The 22,328-nt window shown below is 58.7% G+C and overlaps 1 protein-coding gene across 1 annotated transcript in view; it reads right to left on the bottom strand.

The window, feature by feature from the left end:
• Positions 1 to 11,572: 11,572 nt before the first annotated feature.
• The window catches only part of Smg6 (Smg6 nonsense mediated mRNA decay factor), a 30,574-nt gene continuing 19,818 nt past the window's right edge, over positions 11,573 to 22,328 (bottom strand). The window contains exons 20-22 of the mRNA XM_037235295.1: positions 20,590 to 20,710; positions 12,708 to 12,756; positions 11,573 to 11,694 (exon numbers count right to left, since the gene is read on the bottom strand). Of these exons, the coding sequence (XP_037091190.1) occupies positions 11,573 to 11,694; positions 12,708 to 12,756; positions 20,590 to 20,710 (292 nt within the window). The remainder of the gene's footprint in view (positions 11,695 to 12,707; positions 12,757 to 20,589; positions 20,711 to 22,328) is intronic.

Genomic DNA, 22,328 nt, shown 5'->3' with positions numbered 1-22,328 from the left:
CGCGCGCTCAGCGCCGGCTCGACTGGAGCTCGTCCGGCTGGTACTGCCACCCGCCGAGCGGCGCTCGCCGCGGTGACGATCGCCGCCGCGCGGATTATCCGCCGGTCGGGATGCGGGTGTGCCGGGAGCGGCCGCGGCCGGCGGTCTCGAGGAGACGGGTCAGCGGGCTGGGCGGCCGCGGGCGCGGGAGCGCGACGCCGCGCGGCGTCCGTCGTACCAACCGACAACACAGATGGAGCGGACGCTGCGCTCCACCGCCTTCGCGCCGGCCACCTGACAGTAAGATCAGAGTCCGTTGGGACTGTAGAATCAGGTGTGTGACTCACCGCACTGTACACGACCGGCTTACATCATCCGGGTTAAGCAAGAATAGGCATGGCGCTGGCGAATCTCTGATGCGCCTGCTCGTCTCTCTCTCGGCGGCTCCAGCGCGCCTCGTCCTCAGCCTGGCGTAGCCGACACGCAGGCCGGCACACCGAACTCGGTCCGCGCGGCGTCGCACCTGTCGCCGCCGTCCATGAGGTCGCGCTCGACGTCAGGCGGCGCGGCCGGCGCGGCCCCGTGCAGCGCGCCCGGCGTGAGAGCGGCCGGGCGTCCTTGCGCCCATCACCGCGCTGCAAGCGTGACGTCAAGCACCAGCGGCGGCGGCGCGGCGGCGCCGACCCGCCTCAGGCCGGCTCCAGCCGCGGCCCAGGTCAGGGGGCAGCCGTCGGGCTTCCGCGCCCGGTCGCACGCCCCGCCGCCGGCCGGCCGCTCACCGACGCGTTTCACCACCGCTGCCGCCGCCCGGCTCGCGCGCAAGAGGTCGGACGTCCGTGGGCCCGCCTGATGACACGAGCGGGCGCGGCTGCCGCTGCCCGGCCCGGCCGCCGGCTCCCAGCGTCGACTGGTGCCGGCGGCGGCGGCGGCCCGTGCCGGCCGTACCGCCAATCGATGGTTGCATGCCAGCCCACATTGTAACCGACCACACATGGGCTCAGAAACGGGCTTGGGTCGACCAGGGCTGGTGTTGGCTGCGCTAGTTCGGACGATTTACGGTAGGGTTATTTTGGAACATTTGAATTTATTTACATGTTTAGGAACGTCTGGGTTTTGTGGTTATGGAAATGCTGCGAACGTTAAAAACTTTGGACGTTTATTAGAGTTTTTATGTTGAGAATAATGTATGCATTATCATACATACCATAAGATGCAAATTCGAGCTGTACTATACGGGTTTTCTCATGGTGTTATATCCAATGTTGATGTTAACGATGTAGAAATATCAGTGCTCACAACGATGATATGCCCAGCTTGCACGTTCATGTGTCAAGAGAATACATTTTCAATGATGGCCTCAATTTACTCAATAACGGACAAAATGTCTTCACTTGCAGTCGATCCTTGTGCTCCTTTCACCCGGGTCGATGATTAATATGATTACTATTGAGACAGACAATAGTCGGCAAGTTATTCGACCGGCATTGGCGATAGACACGCATTAGAGACAGCGCCGAATGGCGAGCGCACACACAGCGCTGAATGGCGAGGACCAGAACAGCGGCAGTCCTCGCACGGCTCTCGGCCGCGACATTGCGTTCCACAAGAACAAAACCGAGACGGCCTTGTGGTGTCAAGGCGTCGGAACCGTCTATAAACACAGCCGGAGGCCCACGCCACACTCCACCGCCGGTCAAACAAACGACCTGCAGCTCAAACAAGCCGCCGAACGACGACGCGGCTCATTACGCCAGGTGCTTGTCTGGAGGCTCCCCGACCCCAACATCACGCTGGCCTCCCGCTCTCAGGAGCGTTTTGTCGTGACACAGTGCGCCGCGTCGTCGCTTGTGTCCCTTCCTGGCACCTTTGTGCGCAGTCAAAGGGACGAGGTCCTCGGGGCGGGTGAGCTCGATGCATCGATTGTCGTCTGATAGGTTCCACCGCGGAGGAAGTGGCGGCAAGGTCACGCCCGCACTCCTGACACCGCGAGGAGCGCGGGCTGGCGTGGCACGCGCAGAGGAGCTACCCGCGCAGCAAAGGGTTATCTGCTGCTGCGTATGTCTTAAAGAATCAATAGATACATAGCCACGAATGTCAGGACAAAAGGTGGGTAAAAAATGCGCGTGGTTCATGCATCAACAATGCACAGCTTACAGCGTGGCAGAAGGGCACTGAACAGATCGGCACTGGGCACTGAACTTGGGCACTGAACGGAACGGCACGGGCCGTTCATGAAGTTACCAGATTCGTATGTTGCAGCCGCCCAAACCTCAATCAATCTTATAGCCGATGTCACCGATTTTCTTCAAGGAAGTACCTCATCTAACAGAAAGCGTCTAATTTGAAGAGCATCCTCTCGTAGGCTTGAGAAGCATGCATTGCTTGCATGTCGTATGCACATCGCATCGATTGCCTGCAAAATACGCAATGACATTTGTATTTTGCCGGCAGGACCTTCAACAGATCCTATTGACGCAGTCTGGGCCTCATGGGCAGCAGACCAGCGCAAATATCCGCGTAGGAATGCATCCCAGCACGGTGGGGTGCCGACATTCCGAGACCGCCGCTGCGGCCGAGGGACTGCTGTTGCCGTCACCTGTGCCACGGTGCGGGCATCAAAGAACGTCAGGCATACTGACGTGGTCATAACGGAACGCGGCTGTGACAGTATTTGCGACGCGCTTGCTCACGCTTGGCATCTTGATCGTGCGCATATCAAGCATACTTCACCTGTTTGAAACGCACTGGCTTGTTTTAAACGTGATAGATTATTGCATACAACGACCATATATTTTACAACCCCGGTGAGATATGCCGTGGGTGCCGTGTAATTTGGGAGTCGACGTTTCGCGTTCCATTGACACCATTTTTTTTTCTCGTCCGCCTGCAGCTTGTTGGTTCTGTCCGACGATCAGCTGTCTCGTCCAAAGTCACACTTCTTGAGGCGGCTGCTCGTGCTCAGTTATTTGTTTACCACGTGGTTTTTGTGCGTGACGAGACAGAGCTTGTATTAAAGGCCGCTGTCAATGATTTCGCATTCAAACACTTATATTCGACATAAAAACCTGAGGGTAAATATGCAACTGGTGGCTGCAAACATCCTAGATTTAAATGTGTATAACCCGCATTTAGCTTGATATGTAAGCATTTATCAGTCCACAGTACACTAAGGGAGCATATGTCGTCACATCAGACAGCAGTGCAGGCGGTGCCAGCCCTAGCGCTGGGGTTTATGGAAAGTGACGAAAGCGAGGGCCAAACAATCGAAGTGACGCCGAATTTTTCAGATGCGTCGTCTCAACTTGTTTTTGACCAACAAGCAAAGTGGCAGCAACACAAGCCCACGACTCGAACGGAGCATCTGTTAGGATGCTGCACAAAGCATGGTCACGGTCTTGACACGAATGGACGACATTGCAACAACTCATCTGTTCAACAACTCGGCCCGGTCTTCCCTACCACGCATTCCCAGAGACATACCGCAGCAGATTGTGAGGATTGAAACACACACTGCGGAGGAGCCACGGACCCGCCGACGATGCTCCCGACGTCTCCTAAATCACGCAGCGGTCAGAGGTGCGGACCTGCGCGAGCCTCCTGCAAGGTCACATAGCCGACGGATGACATCAGCCACTGCCGGCGCACACCTGACGGGCCGCCGGGTCACGACCCGTGACTCAGCCGCCCCCCCCCCTCCCTCACTCTGACGTCGGTGTCCTGATCGGCCAGCCCGCCGCCTCCGTCGCCGCCGGCGCTGGTAAGCTGCGGATGAGTGTTGGTAGTGCGCGCTCAACGCCATCACGGACGAAGGTTCTGAGCTTGCGCGGCACTTGGAATAATAATCGCGCTGCTCTGAAGCACGTGCGTGCATGACGTTGATGTTCTGTTTTGACTCGCTGCATCATTATGCGGCTTGCATGCGCTGAGGACCGCGTCAAGAGACTGGTCTCCCCTTGACGCGATCACGAAGCGCACGCCGGCTAGGCTTCCGTCAGAGATGCGCGATGAGTGCAGAGTATACTGATATCGCCCACATTTTCCACTGGATGCCTTTTGGTCATCTTGTGTGAGATGAACTGTGTCGTGAACTCGTGTGTCAGCTTTGAGGAATCGACGGCGAAGCCATACATAATGACCCTAAAATAACAAACCAATCTACTGGCAAATGCAAAGGTCTGTAGTGTAGGTCTGTAGCAAAGGTCTGTAGCAAAGGTCATTTCGTGATTTTCATTTCGTGATATCATTATTTCGCGATAACAACTTGGACGCGTTGGAAATTCAGCAGGAATGCTCCCGAGTGATGCTGTCGGGCGCCATTCTACTGTGCAGGCTTACACAAGTTTGTGCTATGACGCTGATCCGGATGTTTTCGTCATTGCCTCTGGCGACCGTCGGTGGAGACGCGCACACAGATCGCAGACAGAAATGTAGGCAATAATCGTATATTACGAGTTGAACAACACGGGGACTACAAATATGGTAGAACCCTCGGGAGCGCCCAGAGATCATACATACGTCAGGTTGGATTCTGCAGATAGCCACATTTTACGAAAAACCTAAGGGGTCTTTTGGTCTCGGGAAGCTTTTTTGCAAGGTTCCCGACGTCAGCGCAAACTAGGTCGCTTAAGAATGCTCAGTTATCTCTGTGCTCCAATTGGTCTATCACGAAGATCATCGATCATTATCACGCGAGGTCATTTACGTCGACGCTAAGAACCTTGCAAAAAAGTATCGGTCCCGAAACCGAAAGACCCCTCTCTGAAGTACTGGTAAAAGGCCTTTCTCTGCAGAGGCCAGATCGACCCCTGTGCGGCCTCTGAACGCTCCCGAGAATTTCATCTGTTTTTCCGTGTAAAATCTAACAATTTTCGATAATACAAGGGGAAAAAGCAGACCAGCTTCATTCCTTGCTTCAAGGGTTCTAAGCATTGGCAAATGAGTAGCCTACCATAATGGAGAGGAGAGAAACACCAGAAGGCCCGAAATTTGGTGTAAAGACCGAAGTAAAGCTCATCTCCTGAGGCCCATGAGAACAGCAAGGAGCCTAGAGTCCATTATGTAAGGCAAAATCAGGGTTTAAGAGCCGAACCGTTTCATCTGCTGACAGAGGACGGCAATCTTGAAGCTCACGGTGTCAATGGACAGAGCGGACGGGCTGGAATGTGGCGGGCCTGACAGCGATCCGGACTGGTGGGGTCTCGGGAGCGATGGAGGATTACGCATCACAAACTCCGCATGGGGTGCTCCATGCTGTGCCAGGCGCCTAGAAGAAGGCGTTAGTCACAGGGGAGTCGTGAAGGAAGCCCGCTGCGGTCGAGCCGCTGTGGGAAGGACAGACCGCACTGAGTCAGGGAGCAGAGGCCAGCGTCGGGGCCAGCGACTTCGGCACGAGCCGCACCATTAACAGCGGCCCTGCATGGGACGGGTTCATCGCGCCGCAGCCAAGCCGGTTTATCTTCAGACAGCCACTCACGACACGGAGGGGAGGGGGAGGGGGCGGCGGGGGCTGAAAGTGAGGGTGAGGCCTGGCGTCGGACTGGTTTCGATGGCCGGGTAACCGGACCGTCCCGTTGGGCGAAACCCCCAGACATTTCTGCATTCAAAACGGCACAAACAAACAGGGGCCGCCTCGGAGGTGGTCGTTTACCAGCAGGGGCTCTCGGCGAAACATTTCACATTCCGTAGAAAATGACACCGGGCAAAGATCAGGACAATTTATGACCGCCACCCCGAGCAAACAGACCCATATCTCAAGGCCACGCCGGACATCGCCGGCCGGCAGTTTCCGACAAACCGTCCTACTGCCGTTGTCCCCGGCCCAATTAACGTTCACTGAAAGTGAAAAGAGCGCAAAGCTACCACTGTAGACATCTATTTACAACTCGGGCGGGGGATCTATTAGTTACGGAACAATTACATACGACTCGTTATGACTGAGCAGGTTACAAGGGCTCACACAAATGCCCCAAATTACCCGACTCGTCTTACCGAAACCGCTTTTTAGTCCGCTGGGTGTGAACGGGACAGTGCAGAACCGGTTTAACCCGAGCCGCCATGCGCTGACTGCTAAATACCCGGTAAGTCGCCGAGTGTCATTCGTGCCGCGACGACTTACCACCTCGCGCGACCACGTGCGAGGCCGATTCAACACATCGGAGTCGACGTCACGAGCCAAGGCATTCCCCAGAGCACACCGCGCACGACCATGTGCGAGGCCGATTCAACACATTGGAGTGGGCGTCACGAGCCAAGGCACCCCCCAGAGCACCCTCTCGCATCGGAGTGACGCGGAGGCTCCAGACGCATAGCATAGGCTCCCTCGGACACAGGCCTAAGACTTCCTCAGACACAGATCGTAGACGCTGCGCTCAAACACAGACCAAAAACTCCCTCAGACACAGGCCATGGATCCCCTCAGGCACAAACCATAGACTCACTCGGATGCAGACTTATAGGCTCCTTCAGACGCAGGCCACGAACTCCATTAGACAGAGACCATATAATTACTCAGGCACAGACCATATACTCACTCAGACACAGACCATGGACTCTCTCAGACGCAGACCGGGAACTCCCTCAGACACATACCATAGAGTTACTCAGGTACAGACCAAAGACACCCTTAAACACAGACCGTGGACTCTCTCAGGCACAGACCATATACCCCCTCAGACGCGGACCATGAACTCCCTCAGACCCAGACCATGTACTCCCCATAGGCGCATACCGCAAGCGTCGGCAGACCCAGACCACAGGCCCGGTCGGACACGGACCACACACGCCCTAGACCGTGACCGCCAGGTGACGTCAGTGGCGTCAGGCCGGCACGGGTATCTGCCCAGCACGTCGGCCGTCCCGTAAACAGGATCGGGCGGCGCCGGAGCGGCCGGCCGGCAGTTGCGACAGAGGGCCTCCTCCGACACCCGGAATCCGGCGTGGGCTCTGGCGGCACGCACCGCGCCGGCTGAGGCCGCTCGTCCCACGCACCGTGAGACTGGCGGATGGGTTGGCGTACTCAGCGGCGATGGCTCTCAGTCCCAGAGCCAATTACGGTGGCTATCGCCGCCGGGTGATAGCGAATGGCGGGGTATTAGTGGCGGGCCATTACAGCGGCATTCCACAGGGTAAACTGAAAGACAATGTTTGATGCCTGCTTGGAAAATGCTGCTAGGTACTACTGTCTTGAGGGAATGTGTCCAGCATTGGAGGGAAGGGGGAGGAGAAGAGGCTCAGAGGCATCTTGATTGGCTTCAGTCCATGCACCACCATAGACCTGATGCGAAGCCTTCCCAAAGGTTGGGAGCCAGGTCCTCCCATGACGCCAGTATGTACCACCCTCAACAAATAGCACCTACTGTAACAAACGTCTCCCTATTGCTAACATGAAGTGTCCCGCTTATCAAAATCATTAAAACGGTACGTAATGGTAGAGTGCGTATGCTACGCGATGAGCCATGTCAGCGACAAGCTTATTCCGAAGCCATTTATCAACGCTTGAACGCCATTTCAGACATGAGGCCGCGGTGAACTCGAAACAGCGGTAAATCGACGACGTCATCACTCAATCCATCATTATGTCACCGTAAGGCGTGAAGTCCACACACCATTCACCATTCGCCCGCCGACAGTGCACGCCGGGACTCCGGGCACGCACCTGACCCTCTGTTTGAGAGCAGCAGTGCCTACTCGCGCCAATACACACCCGAGCGTCACCGACGGCTTGCATCAAACGCGGCTGGATCGGGCTCGGGTGCCCTTTACGCGCGGCTCCACGCACCTTGCCATGCTTTCTCGACGTTGGGTGTGCGACCAGCGCTTACGCTCCCAGCACGGTTGTGAAGTCTCAGCGTCGAGGCCGTAACTGGAAAGACATGCGGCGGAGACTACTGGAGGATGCGGTAGGTGAACATACAAGACCGGCAAGCTCTGCAGTCGCCACATCAGATTCAGACCTTCGTCTTTCCAAAATTTTAACACACGCTCTTGCAGCAGTTCCACAAACCGACTCCAGCAAATTCACAGTCCGCTCAAAGTTTACGACAGGTGCGTCACGTTTGTGCCAGGCGATGTTTTCTACGTCGGCTCCATCTTTGATTCGACTCCAAATCTGACCCATTAAGGAACAGCGCACGAACATAACACCTCCAGCTGTTAAAAACAATGTTCACGTACTTAGGTGTGACATGTTTGCACAGCAATTTGGGCGACCACCACACAGGCAGCAAGCAAACACCGCCGGCGAGCAGGCTGTCGCGCTCCCGCCATTCGGAGCTGCGGCCTACGAACTCGCCCACCCTCCTCACTTCAATCCAGGCGGGCTGCACGGAAAACGTACCAGCCAGCACTAGCCCGGAAGAAACGCGGGAAAGAACGTGACGCAGTCGGAGGTGCGCGGCACGGGCAGGGAGTACCCATCCCGCGCTACGGCTCCGCAGCCTGGGCACCGACTCCGGCCGGCCGGGAGCGGTAACCAGGTGCGGCAGCCGCGGACCGCGTCATGTCGGCTAACGCTGGGACAGCCCAGCTCAGACTACGGAGACGCTCCCAGCGCGGGCGGGCGCCCTCCGGTGGCCTGTCTGCCCCTGACGCCGGGACAGCCCGGCTCAGACTACGGAGACGCTCCCGGCGCGAGCGGGCACCCTCCAGTGGCCTGTCTCCCTGACGCCGGCACAGCCCGGCTCAGACCACAGAGACGCTCCCAGCGCGAGCGGGCGCCGTCCGGCGGCCTGTCTCCCTGACGCTGGGACAGCCCGGCTCAGGCTACGGAGACGCTCCCAGCGCGAGCGGGCACCCTCCGGTGGCCTGACTCCTGACGCTGGGACAGCCCGGCTCAGACTATAGAGACGCTCCCAGTGCGGGCGGGCACTCTCCGGTGGCCTGTCTCCCTGACGCTGGGACAGCCCAGCTCAGACTACAGAGACGCTGCCGGCGCGGGCGGGCGCCGTCCGGCGGCCTGTCTCTCCTGACGCTGGTGGGCCGGCCCGCGCCGCCGCCGCCAGACGCGCCAGACCGACGCGGAGCGGGTCGGCGGGGACCAGGTCCGCCCATCCTGGGCTGCTTTCCTCATTGGTAAAGTACTCACCTAAGTTGCTACCTACAACTTCGCAGGTGCCTTCGTCACACACAAGCGGCTATCCTTCAAGCCGTACGAACTGTTGTCACGCACTTACCTATGAAATCATGGGCTCCGACTCGTGAACGTCGTCTGGAAATGGAGAACGCGGTCCAAGCGCTGTGAACTGACCGGTAGCGGATCAGCGCCGCAAGTCCCGACATCAACGGAGGCTTATCGTCGCCGATCGCCGCCCGGCTCAGCCGACCAAAATACCGGCCACTGCGAACTACGTACGGGCTGGTCGCCCCGCAAAAACAAAAGCTCAAGTCCTTCCTTGGTCATTCTAGCGTTTTTGATAGCTGCACAGCCAACGTGCCGAAGGTGAGCATCGGTGACTCATTTTCGGAGCCGTCAGTAGCGGCTGGTGTTAACGTCAACACCGGGCCTAACGCGCCAACACACCGACCCAGCTCCGCAGGTGATAACACACACGCCCTATATCGAAAACGCAATGTATTGGCTCAAAATCGATTGGACGTTTGCCATTCACTTTACTTCAATGTCCACAGGCACAAGAGAAAGGAAACCACAGGCTCCTTGAAATAACAGAGACTGCACGATCACCGCACACTACGCCGCTGCGATCAATCAACGCACGCGAAGCGTACCTGAGCTCCACGCAGCGCCACTCACGAGTCTTATTGTACTGAAAGATCCACCGATAACAAAACGTGTCAACTTCTGCAGTCTGCACGAAAGCAGAGGTGCAGCAAACACAGCCTCCGGAACAACCAGATAACGACCGGGCAGCGCCAGCCCGCCAATTGCGCATCACCGGTGCCACGGGGACCGGGACTCTACAGACGGCGCAAACAGCGCCGATAGCGCGCACACCGGCGGACAGAGCAGCGGCTGGCCCCACCAAGTCGTGTCGAGCCTGCCTCTTCCGTCCCGGATAGCAGGCGATGCCGGCCAGCGCTGAGGCGCGCAGTTCCTGATTCACGGGCTCCCCGAGGAGGAGCCGGCGTCGCCCCGGCCCGGCCCGGGAGCCGCGCCGGTCGCCGGCCCGGCACCAGCGCCGGACCGTCCTCGCCGAGGGCCCCACGACATCCGCTGGCCAGTTGTGGCGGGCCGACAGTCGGCGGCCGTGCCGCGCAGGCCGGCCGCCGGTCGCCGGTGAACGCTATCCGCTCCGGAACGGCAGACGCTCGAGCTGGCGCGGCCTGTCGGTCGGCAGACGAGGGAAGGTCAGCCGGACGCTGCTCAGCTCTGAAGGGCAGCTCACCGGACCGGGCCGGCAACAGCGGCTGCCATGCTCACCGACGGCAGACGCCATAACACCGGGTACAGATGTGCAGGTCAGAGCGACGACACGCCTGGCCCGGCCCAGACCCTGCACCCCCATGCCACACATTTCAAACAGCCAGAACACGCTTCGTAAATGAACCATACTAGCTATTTTAACAGTACGGCGATATATCCGGCGCTCCGAACACTTCAGTACCTCGGCAGTGGCCACTGACATATTGGGATGGTAGACACAGGGAGCGACCACGACTCGGTGTAAGGCCAGCACAGCACATGACCAGTATGTCTGCACGCTGCACGCCACGTTACATCATTGACCGGTTCTGCCTCTGGGGCTGTCCCCATTCACCAGGGGCCCGATCGGCCCATCCATCAGCGGCTGCCATATCAGCAGACCGATGCTGGCACACAGGAGCGGACCGGTCAGCGGTCAGGAGCGCAGGAGCGGTCAGCGGTCAGGAGCACAGGACCGGTCAGCGGTCAGGAGCACAGGAGCGGTCAGTGTTCAGGAGCACAGAAGCGGTCAGCGGTCAGCAGCACAGGAGCGATCAGCAGTCAGCAGCACAGGAGCGGTCAGCGGTCAGGAGCACAAGACCGGCCAGCGGCCAGGAGCACAAGGGCGGTCAGCGGTCAGGAGCGCAGGAGCGGTCAGCGGTCAGGAGCACGGGGCCGGTCAGCGGTCAGGAGCGCGGCAACGGTCAGCGGTCAGGAGCGCAGGAGCGGTCAGCGGTCAGCAGCACAGGAGCGATCAGCAGTCAGCAGCACAGGAACGGTCAGCGGTCAACAGCACGGAAGCGGTCAGCGGTCAGGAGCACAGGAGCGGTCAGCGGTCAGGAGCACAGGAGTGGTCAACGGTCAGAAGCACAGGGCCGGTCAGCGGTCAGGAGCACAGGACCGGTCAGCGGTCAGCGGTCAGGAGCACAGGAGCGGTCAGCGGTCAGCAGCACAGAACCCGTCAGCGGTCAGGAGCACAGGACCGGTCAGCGGTCAAGAGCACAGGAGTGGTCAGCGGTCAGGAGCACAGCAGCGGTTAGCTGGTCGCGTCCATCCATCAGCCGGGGCCCGCTACCCGGACCACGCTCTAACAAGTCATGGCCAGCTGGCCGTCAGCCGGCTCTGGCCTGCGCCCTCACCCCACTCACAGAGGCCGACTCGGCGGGCGGGCGTGGCCGCTCGGAAACTCTCGGCAGGCTGGACGACCGGCCGGCCCGGCTCGGCGGCCGGCCCCGCTCACGACGCCCACGCCAGGAAGTCGGGCACGGTGCGCGTCGGCACGTCGAACGAGAGCGCCTTCAGCCGCAGGTTGCGGTCGTCCGTGAGCAGCACCACCTCACGGGTCACGTGACGCACGCCTGCCGGGTCACGGGCGCACGTGATGCACCCCTCTCGGTGCTGACGCGCACTCGTGACACGTTGACCTGACGTACGTGTGGCAGGGTGGCGGGCACATTTTCGGGTTACTTATCGATGCGTGCAACTAGTATTGTCACCGCCGCCGCCACACAATGGCGAAGGCGGAAGACAACATGCACCAAGGTCACACGGCGACCTGTGCGGGTCAGGTGTGCGTGACGCTCGTCTCCAGGTGTCCCGATGTGGAGCCCCACCCGTACCGCCCGAGCAGTCTGGCGCACGAGCCGCTCATCACTGCGCCACGTTCACGGAGCGGGCGCGTCGCCACAGTACACATCTGCCCGGAGCGTCACGGGACACACGGGGAGTCAGGGTAGCGTGACGGCCACGTGGTACGGCCACCGAGCGGCGCCGCAAGGTCGCCGGCGAGACGGCGGCGTCCGGCGTCACTGTTTTATGGAGGATATGGACGCGGCCGGGCGCGCCCCGCAGCACCGGCCGAGCGAGCGCAGAGACGCCCCCGCGCGACCTCGCTCCGCACCCGACAGCCGCTCCGGTGTGTGGCACGGATCCCCCCGGACGCGCTCTACAACCGACAGCCGCTTCGGTGTGGAGCACGAGTTCCCCAGCCTCGCTCCACAGCAGACAGCCGCTCCGGTGTGAGACACAAATCCCCCCCCCCCGCCGCGCTCCACAGGTCGTCAGCGGTCAGCAGAAGCGCCCCCGTCCTTCCCCTCCACCTTCCGACTCTCCGCATCACTGCGAAGGACGCTTAGAACCGTAACCAACTACCGGCAAATTGTGCGCTTTCTTTCTGTGACGAATTCAAACAAGTATGCACATCGGCCGTCAGGAGTCCCTAATTACGGTCCTCGCGGCCACCGGTCATTCATAAGGACGCGGCCCGCCGGTGCCGGTACCGCAAGGCCAGGGCCAGTCGGCGGCCGCGCGCACACCGCACCGACGTCGCGGGCGGCGCGTCCCTCACCGTCCGGCTGCTGCTCCGACGCGCCGCGCTCCAGGTTCAGACAGCAGCTGAGGATGCGGTCGTCGTTGGTGGCCTGGAACGGGACGAGAGCGCCGTGTCACCGATGCTCGGCGGGCCGGGCGGGGAGCTGGCGCCGGCGCCACTGCGCACGCGCCGCCGCCGCCGCCGCCGCACCTCCGCCTCGTGTCATGCGCGTCGCCGTGGCCGCCAGTAGACACCCATACTGCGGCTCTGCGCGCGCAGCACGCCGAGCGCGAGCCGGCGCGAGCGCTCGCGCGCCGGGGGGGCGTGCGCGCGCGCGCGCCGTGCAGTGTGCAGCGCCGCGGCCCGGCGGCTGGGCCACGCCGCCAGTCGCCGTCAGCCGACCGGCACAGCGCCGTAACACGGCGACGACAGCTCTCCGAGTGCCGTCGGAGAGCTCGGCACGTCTTCCCCGGGAGTTATGCCGATGTTTGGGGTGACGGTGCGGAGAGGGCGGGCCGGCACTGGCGGCCCCGTCCGGTTCGCCGCCGGAGTGAGCCGGTCCCGCATACCGACAGCGACGATCGATTGTCGACTGACAGCCGAGTGATTGGGCCGACACGACGACCCTGCCCGCGGCACCGAGCCGCCCGCGAGGTCGATCGCACCCAACTGGTGCGCTGGACCGACTGGTCCGGCGCCATTACCACGCCGTCGGAAAGCGACAGAATACCAACTGCAGGCATTAGCGGAGAGCTGGTGATCTGCGCTTCAGATCGGCTCCGACTCGACTAGCCGACGTGCGATCTGTCGTGATATCCTCGCAATCGCTTGTGTCCGCAGCCGACCCGCGGGCTCGGTGTGCGGTCTTAGTTCATCAGACATCGGCACTCATGGCTGGGCCACCGCCTCTCCGACGAACCCTGCTACGATATCCATACATCCGGCATCACCCGCCCATCTTTTTGGAAAACTCCCCTATGACTTCCTATTCCGTAGACTTAATTCGTTTTTCCCCACCGTCTCTGAAAATAAAGGCCTATCGGGGAAATACTAGGTGTACAGCGTACCTGCCAACGCACGGGAGACTGATCTGTCAGCCATTGGTTTGTGGCACGGCGCCGACCGCCTGCAACTCTTAATCGAACGGTAAGCCGGTTGCTGACACATGGACAAAAACACAGAACGTCCCGATGGCACCAATCAAATGTCAACGACAGAGTGCATTGAAACGCAATGAGGCAAAGCGAGCAGGGACAAACGGGCAGAATTAACTTGGTAGGGGATTGCTTGCCACGGAGTTCTCAGGTCTCCCATGCCATGTGCTACACCCTTTTTGCTGGTAAGGTCCTAACATCCGTGAGAGCATTGTATGACAAGCACGCTTCAATGCATTGCAACAGGTGGGTCACGCTTGCAGGTCATGCGACTCAACAGTCCTTGGTATATTCAAACGTAACTCTCCAGGCACCAAAGCCGGCACGCTGCCCAAACTAAACAAACGGCGCGAGGAGTGGCTTGTCGCTGACGCCGGCCAATACATTGCACAATGGAGCCCATGTGAAGGTCTGTCTTCTCCCCTGCAACCGCAAACGTATTGCGCAAGCCAACAGGTAAGAATAGTGTATGGTGGATCTCCATGCACATTTTGCACACCCATGTCCCACAACTGAATCGCGCGGCGCCATCTCCCCCCCCCCCCCCCCCCCACTCCCCCAAGCGAAGCGGCGTACCAGCTTGGCGACTGTCCCACACTGCGTCGCGTCGCGAAGATCTCGCCGAATGTTCAGCTCATCCCGCAGCTCGCCGCGGCTGGCGGACGGCCGAAGGACAATCGGCGCCGAGGACGGCGAGCGTGGCGGCGGCCGCCAGCCGCCCGGTAGCTTACTGTCTCGGCTCGAGCGGCCGCCGACAGCGCGCGCAGGCCGCACGCCCTGCAGGCGCGTCACTCAACGCGCCGGCGCCCGCTGCGGCCGGGCGGCCACAAGCACGCGTATTCCTAAACGAGCACATACACCCACCCGCGCAACGAGCCCACCTTTACCTGAGAACCACCCAAACAAAAGCGGCGGCTGCACTTCCGAGCGGCACAAGACAGCAGAAGCGTATCATCAGACAGCAAAACAGCCCGGCACAGTCGGCCAAACGCACCGCGATCAATACCAACCAGCCCAAACGATCGCCGGTAAAGCGGCCGCAAACGACCGATGATCGTTTCCGTACGCAGTCTCACACAACAGTCCCACGCCAAGGCTGCGAGTTCAAGCACAAGGCCGCGCACGGCCCCCATTAGGGCCACTTAGCCGTCGGGCGGCGCGCCGCCTCTGTTTGCGCGCGCCGCAGGTGGAGGCGCATCGGAACACCGCAGCAGGTGGAGCCCCCGGGAGGCGGCGCATCCTCGGCCGGCGGCGAGCCTCCGGCGGCCGCGCCCTGTCCGGCCCGGAGGTCGGCCGCACGCTCCACCGGCGACTCCCACGACACGCCGGCGGGCGGCGCCGGACAGCGAGGTCGAGATCGAAGAGGGATGCACGCTGACGGACGGGGCGCGTGACTTATTCTGCGGTGTTCGCTACCCGACTTTCATCAGGCTCGCCGCTATAGCATGCACAGCAGCCGCTTCACCGCACTAAACCCAACAGCCCTCCGCGGATGCATCTGTTACCCTTTCAGCATCGTGTACCGCTGCTTCTAAGTACCCGGTCCCCGTTACCACGAACAGCCACCCAACTTTCGGTCACTCCCGTGCGTCTGCGTCTGGAGCATCACGTCCCACAACGCCATGAGCTGCCCACGGCATGTCCCTTCTCCGCCGCAGACGACCGCTCCGACCATGTGAAGACCGCGCAGGTGGGAGACTCCGCAGCCGAGACAGCATTGTGAGCCTCATGATTATGAAGTAGACAGGGTTCAAGGGTTGACTTTTTTGGCGACCTCAATTATGGCACGCGGCGATCGATTTACTGACTTGTGAAAGGCAATTATTGTGAGCAAGGGAGGTCCCATTACGGACATCCGCTTTGGTGTGACTCCAAAATGCAACGAAACAATTGCAGCAACCGGCATTGCCGATAACAGTTTTTAGTCAACTATTAGCACACGCTCCTGATTCATTTGTCCTTTTTGTGCCAGTAGGTTTTTCTTAATGTACCACCTTTGCAGAGCTCAAGAATTAGCGTGGGCTGTACGTGGGAAGCACGTGGTGCTGCGTGTTCAGCATCATTTTATTCCATTACATCACGGCCGGGGACAAGGCGCACCATTGACAGCAGACCGCGATTTGTTCCGGATTAAATGCTGCTTTTTAGTCAAAGTTTTCCGTTCGTTCTGAGAGATAAGGCAAGGAAACTATGTAGGTAGGTCCATGCTATTTCAAGATATGTTCTGAGGCACCCTGTAGGCCTCACGAGAGTGATGCCTTGCACACGACCTACAACGTCGGATGCTGACCATGTGTACCATCAAATGGTCCGTAAGCGATGAAAATTGTGACAAAAAAGATGACAGTAACACACCACGCATATCCTCCTTCCCTAACAGTCTGCGCTGCGCCTGAATGCCCTCATTACCCTTTTTGCTTCAAGTTTAACAACCATTTGAACATAAACGAAATGCGGAAGGACCACCTTCTCGCGATACGGCAAGGCTTTAAGTACCGAAGTGTAATAATAGGGTAAAAATGCAACGGTTATCTACATGACGCACGTTTTTCCTTAACGACATTGAGGGCTCGCAAGCAGCGCATGTCTTATGACATTCACATCGTACGACCACTGAAGAACTCGAGGCTGCGGAGGTTTCAGCAGTGAACGGACGAGCCCGATAGCACGGATGTTTAAGGTCTGCGTGTGACGTCACGACGAAACAATCCGGATCGCCGCTGGCCGTTTCACGCCAGCCCAGCACCACTGACCACTGCCCTGATCAATGTCACGTGGTACGATATATTTCTTTATATACATACATACATACATACATACATATATATATATATATATATATATATATATATATATATGTATATATATATATATATATATATATATATATATATATATATATATATATATATATATATATATAGCCCTACATGTTGAAGAACACCCATGTGGGTTACAATTTAGGCGAGGACGGCGAGAAGTCAACAAACTTTACGGAACATTTTATCTAATTTTTCAATTACTCAACATTCTGCGATGCGTTCAAAGTGTTACAAAATCCGGTTTTTCTGGTGAATGATTTTCTGGATTTTTTTGTCGCAGATGATAGACGATTTGCTCATCACATCCCACCCCACTTCGCCATGCTGCACCGCCTGATTCTTCATATTCCAAATATTTTCATGGCTGCCAAAGGGGTAACCACTAGTGGGATGGGGAGGCAGGAAAAACATGTTCCTCAAGTCAGCTGATGGGCCTCCACACCCCGCCCTTTGATATTCTCTGCAGGACGTATGGTCCTCGCATCTGGGCCCTTTGGTATTCTCTGCAGGACGTATGGTCCTCGCATCTGGGCCCTTTGGTATTCTCTGCAGGACGTATGGTCCTCGCATCTAGACCCCTGATATTCTCCGCAGGACGTATGGTCCTCGCATCTGGACCCTTCGGTATTCTCTACAGGAGGTATGGTCCTCTAATCCGGACCCTTTGATATTATCTGCAGGAAGTATGGTCCTCGCATCTGGACCCTTTGATAACTTTGATATTCTTTGCAGGACGCATGGCCCTCACATTTGGACCCCTTGATATTCTCTGCAGGATGTATGGTCCTTGCATCTGGAAATGCGAAATTGTCAGTTTCCCGAACCTAAATTGTATCCTTGCCCCACTTCTGTCTTTTCCGTCCCATGTTAGGTAAAGCCCAAAATTGGTGGTACCGTTTAATGTCAGGTAAAGGGAGGCCTGCTGATGATGGGGTCATTTCGCGGCAAAGTGGAGCCAAACATGTTCATTTATCATCATGTGGTATGTTAATACGCGACCCGGTGAGGGTCAGTTTGACCCCCGAAGGTATTAACATAATAATTTCCGAACGACACGGCGAAACCACGCTAAATTCGCACAGCTGTAGGCTATTGAATAGCAGATCTTTTGGTATACAAAATTAGATGCGCCTTGTGAGGTCACTGACCTATGGCAGGTCAAAGTCAGGTCATGGCTGTCACCAAAGGCAATTTCTAGTGACTCGTTCAATCTGATGCGACAACGAAGTGTAAGTCTCTCTGTCCTTCGCGATTTACGACGCACTCAGTTACTTAGGTTACATGGCGCCGCCTGCCTCTCACCCTGGCAGGGAGGGTGGGCACCGCGGGGAATCCAACCCCGTTCCTCTGGTTTCCCAGACGCGAATTGGTCAACGTGGACGCGTCAACCACTACACTATCGGCAACCCAGGCAGTTTTGGACAGAGCCATACATCTCTGAAATAATTTGTAGGCAACAAACAATCAATTTTAGGATTATAACAAATTCCGTTGACGTGGGGTCAGATACGCGCGTCAGACTGAGGTCAAAACCAATCTGCTCTTTTACTAGAAAGCTTGTTGTATGAAGTAGTTCCTGGAGCTCATTTCGAAGCTATTAATAACAAGGACCACCACAGACACCTTCCACGGACCTCTCAAAAGACGGAGTAAGTCACCCACCTAACATGACCCAAGCCAGCATTTTGTTTTTTTAGCATAATACCTAGCGTAATCCTTGACATTCGTTCCAAAGCAAAAAATCAAAACAATATCGTAGCACGTTGATTACCATGATCTTTACATGTCAAACAAGGTCACTGACCTGAAATGGACACAAGAGGCCTTTTGCTTAGAACAGGTATCTAAGTTCAAGGCGGTTGCGTGTGGAGGTCCGGGAAAACTTTGACTCTGACTAACTTTGACTTTGACTTTGACAAACACCAATCTGGAGTTTGACATTGTTTGATCTTATTTTGCCCGACGGTCGTGACCAAGAAACTTCAAATTTTGGCACAAGTGAGTTCACATAGGGGCCCACCCTGTGATTTTTGTGTCTAGCTCTCTAAATTTGGAGATCTCAGCGGGTCAAATTGGCCCCTGCATCCGAGCGAAGAGCGTTCAACCGACCACACGGGCGCTTCTTAAACCACCATGATCGTGAAGGTAGGCATATTTTACGTTTTCGTACAGGTTGGGTGAAATGACGTCAATAGAAGTGAACATCTGTGCATGGCACGGTGGACCGTATAAGGATTTAGCGGGGCGTGCATTGATGGAGGTTGGATCGTGTGCGTCACCAAACCACGTGATATTCCGCTGGCATATAACTGTTTTATAAACGCAACCTTGCAGTAAACCATGTATCCAAGTAAACACTGCTTCCCAAAGCCAGACACCCCCGAAGAGCTCCTGTGCTCGACGCCATGGGGGAAATCAAAGCCACAGAGCGACGCTTCTTTGAATTCGCATACTAATGGCCGCATCTGTGTACATACTTTTCCCGATAGAGAGGATTTCAAACTCTCGTACCCTCCCTTGCACAAACATTTTGGCCCATCGGTGCATTGAAGACAGTGCATAAGACCCACGTCTGATGAAGTCAAACGACAGGAAAGTAGACATTTCGTGGTGGGGAGCAGGGAATCCAATGATATTTCTCTCGTTATAGCGAGTTTTTCAAGCATAAATTTTGAGCTTTTCCGAAGAATTTCGAGAAAACTAGTATTACCGACCGAATTCGGCGCGTCTGATGAGTGAAAAGTCCAAAAAGGTAGGATAGGCTCCTTAACACCACACCCATGAGCGTTCTGAACACAACTGAAGGCAACTGAACATCGTAACATGGCATTGCAGCCGGGTCTGGGTCCTTCGCCCCCCCCCCCCCCACGTCCCTTCCTCCCCCACGTCCCTTCCTCCCAGTTCACGCGGACAGACACACCCACCGCGCCATCTACATCGTTACGTTCCATGTGACCTTGGATAATGCGTCTGCGTTTGTCAAGTAATTTTTGGCACGCATTTGCTAAATGATCGGCGACAAACGCACAGGCTTCGCTGTTAGTGGTTGAGCAGGTTTTTGGGTGGCAAGCGTCTGAAGAGTGGAATGGGGCTAAGGAGGGGTGAAGTGAATGACTACGGAGGAATAAGAGGACTAAGATGAAGTGCGGACTGATGAGGGGGCAAAGCCCCCCAAAGAATACAACGCTCCTATTTTCTAGAGAACTCCTCTGTTCGCAGCCTCACTCGCTTCATGAAGTTTGTTCCTGGGATGGAAACACAATACAGCACAACAAATTATCCCTTTATAATGGACTCCAGCCTATGCACGTCTGCCAAGAAACATCGCGGAAGGGGCTCAATCTATACCCCGTTCCTTCACGAATGTCTTTCGGACAGCGGGGGATGAGGAAAACGTTTTCCGCGATGATGTCTGTCCAATCCGTGCTTGCCAGACGACCTTGCTTACGGCAGGTGTGCACATTCCTAACAAGGTGACTCCACAGACCGCCGCCACGCACCACGGCTGCTCCCCCCCCCCCCCCCCCCCGCCGCCACAACACCCATGAGACCCACGTGCCGTGTCCGATGCCCCACCCGACCGTCCCTCCGCGCTATCCGTGCCCCCCTCGCCGGGGGCGGCGGCGGAGGCAGGCCGCCCCAACCCTTCCGCCGACGCGCGCGCGGCCGTCGGCGGTGGGGGCGACGCCGCAGCCTGGCACCGCCGCCGGTCAACCTGTCTGCGCCTGGCTCACGGCTCGGCCCCCGTCCAGCGCTAGCAGGAGGTCGATCGGACTAAATGGACTGATAGTGACGATACAAACATTGCTGTATGCATGAGGACGAAGGGATGCGTTGCCACGGACATGACACAATGGCACGGCACGGTGGGCACGTTGGGAAATGAGGGAGCTGCTCCGTAACACGGTCACTCCGCCCACCGTTCCGCCGAGCGGTACGACGGGTGGAGACAGCGGGCGGCCGTACCTCGTCGCAGTCCTGCTCGGCGGTGAACATGGCCGAGCTGAGGAGGTGGCCGCGGCTGGTGACACAGCGCACCTGCGGCTGGCCCCGCTGCCGCACGAACGCCAGCGCGTCGCGGGCCGTGCTGCGCACCAGCTGCAGGTGATCAGCTGACTGGCCGGGCCGCGGCCGGCCGCCGCCCGACCGGGTCAGCCCGTCCAGCTCAGCCACCACTGAAACCAGCCAGCGCCGCGGTGTCAGCGGTACACGACACCGGCGGCGCCAACGATACAGTCAAGAGTGCAGGTCAGGTTACCGCAGAAGGGCGGAGGCTGGTGCAAGGGAACCGTCTAGACCACAGAGGAAACGGGTCAGAGGTCGATGCAATGGGCGCAGTCAAAGTGAACAAGGCGGAGGCGGGTGTAAGAGACAGGCTCAGACCATCAAGGGAGCAGGGCGGCAGCTGATGTGAGGGGGTACAGCCAACCGAGTTAACCGGGTGGAGACCGACGCTACGGCTAAAGTCCAGGGGATTATTGACACCAGCGCCGCCGTACTCCCGGAGCCACCTCAGCGGCGAGAGAGAAGCACGCGTCGGGGACAGCCGTCCGATGAGCTGCCCGCCGGCGGCAGACCAGCCTCGGCGGCGCCACACTTGGAAGGATAGGAATCACCACAGCCGGGCCGACACACGTGCTAAGATGTAAGGCGCACGCCACCGGCCCGCCCTTCACGGAGCATCGCGATCGCGGAGGTCGCGTCCGCGCCCGGCGCGCGGCCGGCACGTGAGCCGGAAGCCGAACCCGGACCTCCAACGCGAGCGCCGCCGGCGAACCAGCTGGACCATCACGCCGCCGGCCGGCCAGCTGGGCCGTCACGCCGCCGGCCGGCCGGCTGGGCCATCACGCCGCCGTCAGGTACCGGTGAAGAGGTCACCGGACGCACGGCCCGCTGCGCCGAGCCAGCCAACCGGCGGCGCTCATCACGTCCCTGCATAATTCTGACGATGTGACGAAGGCCAAGGCGAAAAGGCAGCAATGCTGTCGCACTCGTGACTGTTTCAGACCCGAGGTGACAGCCCGTCAGGACAGGCGGGCGGCCCGGCAAGCTAAGCTATGGTGTGTGAGGGGCGCCGTTTGGCAGCGCTGTTTGACCGTGACAGCCGGCCTTGACGCGGCGACAATTTCACAACGGTAAAGCACAGCGTCGCGCCGGCCCCGCCGCCAGCACCGAAGACGGCGGCGTTTACCGTGCCGCAAACTTCATCTTGCCGGCTTCCTGTGCTCCCCTTTCCTTCGCCATCCACCGGAGCGCGCCCGCCGGCAGCAAAACCCGGCCGCAGCGCAGCGGCAGACATCCCCCGCTCGCCCGTCTCCACCGGCAGACCGAGGATTGAGCCCAGCATCGGGACACACCGCCGCTGTACCAAAACGTCCACCCCGTCACAACCACAGAGCCCGTGGATCTGCGGAGACCGACGGCGCCGTGCGAAGCGGCCGGCCGGCTGGGGACGTCGCCGCCGACCACAAGCCGGCCTTGGCTCCCGCCTGTGCCGGGAACGTCCCGCCGGCAGCGCGGCGCTCACGGCGCCGGACGCGGACGGCTGCCGTGCGATGCGCGGCGATCTCACGGGCCCAGCGACGACGGGCCCGACACCGCCGGCTGCCGACGGCGCGGCGCTCGCGGCGCCGGACGCCGACGGCCGCCGTGCAATGCGCGGCGGTTTCACGGGCCCGACGCCGCCGGCTACCGGCGTGTCCGGA

The sequence above is a fragment of the Pollicipes pollicipes genome, unplaced genomic scaffold, assembly GCF_011947565.3.
Source record: "Pollicipes pollicipes isolate AB1234 unplaced genomic scaffold, Ppol_2.1 Scaffold_7261;HRSCAF=8764_pilon_pilon_pilon, whole genome shotgun sequence".
NCBI lineage: Eukaryota > Metazoa > Arthropoda > Thecostraca > Pollicipedomorpha > Pollicipedidae > Pollicipes > Pollicipes pollicipes.
Note: the sequence above shows the minus strand (reverse complement) of the source record. Positions and strands in the feature narration are given on the sequence as shown.